This window comes from Oncorhynchus clarkii, chromosome 6 (assembly GCF_045791955.1).
Source record: "Oncorhynchus clarkii lewisi isolate Uvic-CL-2024 chromosome 6, UVic_Ocla_1.0, whole genome shotgun sequence".
In the NCBI taxonomy this organism is placed as follows: Eukaryota; Metazoa; Chordata; class Actinopteri; order Salmoniformes; family Salmonidae; genus Oncorhynchus; species Oncorhynchus clarkii.
The window spans coordinates 7,694,075-7,700,826 of NC_092152.1; the positions used below are offsets into that span (position 1 = coordinate 7,694,075).

At 41.9% G+C, this 6,752-nt stretch overlaps 1 protein-coding gene across 1 annotated transcript; it reads right to left on the reverse strand.

The window, feature by feature from the left end:
* Positions 1–715: 715 nt before the first annotated feature.
* Positions 716–5,145, reverse strand: LOC139411840 (trichohyalin-like). Its single transcript, XM_071158581.1, has 3 exons — positions 4,094–5,145; positions 1,851–2,953; positions 716–1,266 (listed from the first exon to the last, which is right to left on the reverse strand). The coding sequence occupies exons 1-3, from the start codon at positions 5,143–5,145 to the stop codon at positions 716–718; spliced, it is 2,706 nt and encodes a 901-aa protein (XP_071014682.1).
* Positions 5,146–6,752: the final 1,607 nt, after the last annotated feature.

A 6,752-nucleotide genomic window follows, 5' to 3' on the forward strand; every position in this document is an offset into this window, starting at 1 on the left:
AAGAATAAAACTTTGCTAACAAAAATGACATCATCAAACATCACTGGCCTGACTTGAGCAGCTCTGCCCGGGGATGTAGCCAGCAACTTAGCTGCTACCGGTCCGGTCCAGGCTACCTGCAGACCTCCTCCCAGACCTCCTTTTCAGCACCTCCCCTTAACAGGAGAGGTGGTGGAAATGATCAGAGTTGCATTCAACTTGAATAAAGATGAGAAACTCTGGTCTGTGGAGCCACTGGTCTGAGGGGAGGACTTCTGTTGAAACCATTTCCATTTTTGGGATATTTTCTAGGACTGTAGAGGTGGTAAGCAGAGATGAATTTAACTAGGATACAGATGAGAGTCTCTGTTCTTGGGAGGAGGGTCACTGACCTTCGATGGTTTGTTGCCTGATAAAGAGGATACTTGCTGGCTTGAGGAAACTATAATGTTTTGAGGAGGAAATGTGGCTCGATGACTTAAAGAGGAGGAGGAATTATTGGGCGACACTTTTAATTACCACCGTAACCTCAGTGGAACTGTGGCTTCATCGAGTTCCAGCTCTAGACAGACAGCACGTCAGGAAGGCTGTAAGACATCACAGAGACAGGTAAGTATCTATATATTTACATGTGTGATGCATGTACACTAAACCCTCACAGTTGGATAATGTCACTTTTTAAAGTGATGACATGTATATTAACAGTGTAAAACATGAATAGATGTTTAAACATTCTTTACCTCATCCTAATTTTCTTCCAGATGCTTGGCTTTTTCTTTGTCTTGGATATTCGCTCTGATGTTTCAACCTCTTCTGGAGCTTCTAGCTGCTGGCTGTCTGGCCCCCCCTGATGGTTCTCTGGCCCCTCCTGCTGGTTCTCTGAACTCCCCTCCTGGTTCTCTGCCCATGCCTGTTGCCTCCTTGGCCTTTCCTGGTGGCCATCAGCAGATCCAGTGGGCTCTTGGCTTACTTGTTGGCCTGTGGCCCAGCAGGGCAACTCCTGACCGTGGTTGTAATCGTAGCTGTGTTGGGTGGTTAGACACCGGTTGTTGATTTGAGCATCAGCCTCCAGATTCATCTGCTCCAGGTAGTTTTCCTTCATCCTCTCCCTCTCCTCCTTCAGTTGTTGACGAGTCTGTTTTTTAAGCAGGGACCGCTCTCTCCACTGCTTATTGAAATCCTCCATCTTCTTCCTTCTCTCCTCAGCCTTCAGCAGCTCCTTCCTCTTTTCCCTCTCTCTCTCTGCCCGGGTCATGGTGGATGTTAGCCTTGTGTGTCCAGGGATGGCTGGGAGGGGAGAAGAAGTAGAGTTTACATTCAACTTAGTGGATCTGGTATCAACTTAAATGTAATGGACACAGGGAATGAAGAATAGAAAACACAATTGGATCTCAATGATTCTTTACTCTTTTCAGTTGAGCAAGGCATGGAATTTGTCAATAAAGTGCAATAATTCCCATCCCGAATTGACCTGGCCCTAAGTTGAACATGAGTCCAGAATGGCACCTATTCTTTGTATAGTGCCAGGGCATATGTGATCGCTTAGCGCCGCATGGCCACTAGTAGCCCCCGGATCCCCCCAAAACACGTTTTTGTGTGTGTGTTTTTAGGAACTCTTTCTGGGTCTCTACTTAGTCTTGAGAGTTAGACTAGTAGATGACACAAGGTACCATTTAAAAACGTGGTTGTTATCAGCAGTATTTTTCTTGTTATGTCAGTCAGTCACTCAATGAGCCATGTCAGCTAACATATTCTTTGGACAGTAGTTTTATATTGAAACAATGATGCAACATGATGACTGGTGTGGAACAAATGTGTGTAGAGGAGACTAAAGAGGATAATGTCATAAGTAGAGGGAAAACAGGTCTTACCTATGTGGACGATCTTATGGCCCTCCTCAGCCTCTCTCTGATACGTTCTCTCTATCTTTCTGAGGTTCCTCTTCTCCCATTTTTTATTCACCCAGCCCACGGCTCTCCTTCGGATACTTTTATCGGGTGAGAGAATGTCCTCCTTGTCATCTTCTTTTTCCTCCTCCTCTAACTCACCCCTCTTGTACTCAAGGATCTCCCTTCTTTCCTCTTCCACCATCTCCTCTCTTTTTTTTGCCTGTATTATTTCTTCTCTCTCTCTGATTAAAGATAAATGGCATTTGATGGCTTTCTTTCTCTCCTCCTCTCTCTCTTCCTCTCTCTGCATCTCCTCCTCTCTTAGTCTCAACATTTCTTTCTGTCTAGCAATTTCAATCTCTCGTTTTTTATCCTGCTCCTCTTGTTGTCTTGCCCTCTCCTGTTTTCTTTCCATCTCCAGCCGTCTTTCCTCCTTCTCCCTCCTGATTTGTTGTCCTCTTTCTATGTGTTCTCGTTCCCCCTTCAACACTTCTAACCTCCTCTCTTTACGCCTATTGAAGACTTCCCGTGCTTTTGCTTTAACATTAACTACTACATGTTTCTTCATGCTTACTTCCTTTCCTCTCTCTTCTCTTTCCCTGTACTCTTCCTCTGCTTCCTTAATCACTTCCTGCTTTTCTTCCATCTCTCTCTCCTGTTCTATCTCCAGTTCATTCTGTCCCTCAATTTCCCCAAAAATATTTTTCTGCCCTTCCTTTCTTCTTCCTGCTTCCTCCCTTTCTCTCATAATCATCTTTTCTTTCTCCATCTCTTTCTGTTGCTGATCTTTTAATTCCATCTCTCTCTGATTGTCATTGTCTTTCTCCCTTTCTTTCTCCTTCTCCTTTTGTTTCTGTCTCTCCTCTTGTTGTTGTTGTCTGTGTATCTCTTCTATCTCTCTCTGTCTCTTGTTCTCCCCCTCTCTTCCCTCCTCCATGTCAATTTGCTTCTGTTTCCATATATTTTCTTCTTCTTGATCTCTCTCAAACATGATCTTTCTCTCCTCTTGTTGTTGTCGTCTTTCTTTCTCTCCCATCTCACTCTGTCTCTCTTTCTCTTCGATCTCTCTCTGTCTCTCTTCTTCTCTTTCTTCCTCTTCCATCTCTATTTGCTTCTGTTGACATCTTTCTTCTTCATACTCTCTTTCAATCTCTCTCTGTCTCTCTTTCTCCCTCTCTCGTTCTTCCTCTTCCATCTCTTTTTGCTTCTGTTCAAATAGTTCTTCTTCATTCTCTCTTTCAATCTCTTTCTGTCTCTCTTCTTCTATTCCGATATGTTTTTGTCTCTTTTCCATGATCTTTCTTTTGATCTCTCTCTGTCTCTCTTTCTCCTTCTCTTGTACTTCCTCTTCCATCTCTTTTTGCTTCTGTTTACATATTTCTTCATCATTCTCTCTTTTGATCTCTCTCTGTCTCTCTTCTTCTCTTTCTTCCTCTTCCATCTCTATTTGCTTCTGTTGAAATAGTTGTTCTTCATTCTCTCTTTCAATCTCTTTCTGTCTCACTTCTCTTTCCATGTTTTTCTGTCTCTTCTCCATTCCCTTTCTTTTGATCTCTCTCTGTCTCTCTTTCTCCCTCTCTCGTTCTTCCTCTTCCATCTCTATTTGCTTCTGTTTACATCTTTCTTCTTCGTGCTCTCTTTCAATCTTTTTCTGTCTCTCTTCTTCTCTTTCGATATGTTTTTGTCTCTTTTCCATGATCTTTCTTTTGATCTCTCTCTGTCTCTCTTTCTCCCTCTCTCGTTCTTCCTCTTCCATCTCTATTTGCTTCTGTTTACATCTTTCTTCTTCGTGCTCTCTTTCAATCTCTCTCTGTCTCTCTTCTTCTCTTTCTTTCTCTTCCATCTCTATTTGCTTCTGTTTAAATAGTTGTTCTTCATTCTCTCTTTCAATCTCTTTCTGTCTCACTTCTCTTTCCATGTTTTTCTGTCTCTTCTCCATTCTCTTTCTTTTGATCTCTCTCTGTCTCTCTTTCTCCCTCTCTCGTTCTTCCTCTTCCATCTCTATTTGCTTCTGTTTACATCTTTCTTCTTCGTGCTCTCTTTCAATCTCTTTCTGTCTCTCTTCTTCTCTTTCTATATGTTTTTGTCTCTTTTCCATTATCTTTCTTTTGATCTCTCTCTGTCTCTCTTTCTCCCTCTCTCGTTCTTCCTCTTCCATCTCTATTTGCTTCTGTTTACATCTTTCTTCTTCGTGCTCTCTTTCAATCTCTCTCTGTCTCTCTTCTTCTCTTTCTTCCTCTTCCATCTCTATTTTCTTCTGTTTACATCTTTCTTCTTCAATCTCTCTTTCAATCTCTCTCTGTCTCTCTTCTTCTCTTTCCATAATTTTCTGTCTCTTCTCCATTCTCTTCCTTTTTATCTGTCTGTGTCTCTCTTTCTCCCTCTCTCTTTCTTCCTCTTCCATCTCTATGTGCTTCTGTTTGCGTCTCTCCTCTTCTTCTTCTCTCTCCATCTCCTTCTTCTTCTCATCTTCTTCTTGTCCCTGTTTTGGTATTTTCTCCATTCTCTTTCTTTCTACCTCTTTCTGTTTGTTGTGCTCACCCTCCATCTTCTCCTCCATGTCCATTTGGTTCTGTTTCCATTTATATTTGTCTGTTTCCATATTTTCTAATTCTATCTGCTGTTCCTTGATTTTCTTGAAGACTTCCTCCAATTCAGACGTCTTTTTGTCATTGATGAGGGCTGTCTCCATCTCCATCTCTCTCTCCACTCTATTTTTCAACTCCTCTTCATTTCGTCTCCAATCATTTTCTCTCTCTCTGTCTCTATCAAATGTTCTCTCTGGTTCAGTCTCGTCTTTCCATCTAATCTCTTCTTTCATTCTCACAACCTCTCTGTCTAACACTAGTACATTTTGGTTAACCTGTTTCACTCTCTCATTCTGTCTTCTAAACGCTTCTTTCGCTCTTTCAAATTTGATTTTGTATTGAATCTCTTTTGTTGTCATATCTTCTTTCAGTCTCTCAACCTCTCTCTCTAACTCTTTTACCTTTTCGTTAACCAGTTTGACTTTCTCATTCTCTGCAATACGCATGTCTCTTTCTCTTTCAAATATGATTTCCTTCTCAATCTCTTTCAATCTCTCAATCTCTCGTTCTAACGCTTTTATCGTTTCTTCTGCCTGTTCCACTTTCTTCTTCATTTCTTGACTTTCCAATTCTGCTTTTCTCTCACTTTCCATCTCCCTTTCTCTCTCTTTTTCCCTCTCTCTTTCCCTCTCTCTTCCTGTCTCAATAGGTTTGTTGTTCCAGGCCAGTCTTGGTCGCTGATCCTCCATGACTTTCTGCCATAGCCTCAATCTCTCAATCTCTTGCTTCATTTTAAAAGGTAAAATTAGTGATAATCTATTACCAAGACATACTTTCAAAAGATTTGCAGAGAACGATACACAGAAATATAACCTAGAGCTAGGTAATTGAATCAAACACTGGACAACATCAATAGCAGGGTCATGTTGATCAATTCATCTGGACAATTCATTGTCAATTAATGTATTATCATGGTTTGAAAAAATTATGAGACATTTTATGGAATCAATTATGTCCACAATGTGTACAAATACAAACACACAACCTTGTTGCCCATTCAGTTAGGGGTTTGAGAAATTCCTGTTACAATTTGTGTGATGTTACAACAATGTTGCCTCTGATGTTTATGCTTGTAGAAATTACTCCTACAAATGATGCTTCACTAATGCAACTATTTACAACCTGCACAGATACAGTTATCAACAACAACAACAGTAATGACGTTAATAAGGAAGTGGATATTCAACCGGCAGAAGAAAGGCATAGGGGTTGAGATAAATTATGGTTAGGTTCAGGACCTAGGGTTGGGTTAAGGTAAAGGTTAGGTATAGTTTCAGTGAGGTTAAGGTAAGGGTTAAGGAAAGGAATAAAAGTTAACACTGGGTTAGCGTACCGCTGTCTACCACTATTCATTTTCAGCTGGGTAAATATACACTGCCTTTTAATAATAACAATGACATGTCTTACGTGGGCCAGTTGTAGGTCCACCATCAGTAGATCCAGCAGTTGTTTGAGTCTGTGGATCTCCTGCAGTTTTCTCTGGTGCTCCATTGCTTCTGTGGCTCTCTCTGCTTCCCTCTGTCTCGCTGCTTCCCTCTCTCTCTCTGCCTCCCTCTGTCTCTCTGCTTCTCTCTGTCTCTCTGCTTCTCTCTGTCTCTCTGCTTCTCTCTGTCTCTCTGCTTCTCTCTGTCTTTCTGCATCTCTCTGGCTCTCTGCCTCCCTCTGACTCTCTGCCTCCCTCTGGCTCTCTGCCTCCCTCTGGCTCTCTGCCTCCCTCAGTCTCAGGATCTCAGTCTTCCACTCTTCCATGATACCCCTTTCTACTCTTCTTCTCCTCCTTTCATCTTTTAAAAGGGCTCGGAGATGGTCTGTCTCAGACTCTAATTGTTCAATGATCTTGTCCTTCTCTGTTCCACCATTCCTCTTCTTCTTTTCCTCCTCCCAGAGGCACACTTGAAGTCTGTCCATCTCCTTCTTTTGATTTCGGATTGTTCGATTCTTCCCCCTCAACTCAAGCATGTGGGCTTCCTTCTCTGTATAGGTCTTCTTCTCTTCTCTCGGGAAGTGAACCTCCATCTCTGCATGCTTGTAGCTGGGAGCAAAGGAATGTCAACACATTATTTAGGAAGTGAACAGACAATTTACTACAATATTAAAATAATAATTCAACTTCTGCTGAATTTAACTGTCTTTAATAACACAAATCACACAACTGTGACTTACAGTATGTGAATGTGATGAGTTGACTATCCATGATGGCCAGAGGTGGGTAATGTGTCACTCTGGTCCAGGGCGTTACGTACAGCTTGCAGATACTGAGCCTGCCTTCAGCAAGCCGCACATAATGCCCTGGACC

What these genes read in the sequence shown, in the direction of transcription:
- LOC139411840 (XM_071158581.1), bottom strand. Translation starts at nt 5,145, where the DNA reads ATGGAGGATCAGCGACCAAGACTGGCCTGGAACAACAAACCTATTGAG. An exon ending in ATGGAAGAGGAAGAAAGAGA is followed by an intron (nt 2,954 to 4,093) that starts AGAAGAGAGACA and finishes AGAGGAAGAAAG; the next exon opens with AGAAGAAGAGAGACAGAGAG. An exon ending in CCATAAGATCGTCCACATAG is followed by an intron (nt 1,267 to 1,850) that starts GTAAGACCTGTT and finishes CTCCCCTCCCAG; the next exon opens with CCATCCCTGGACACACAAGG.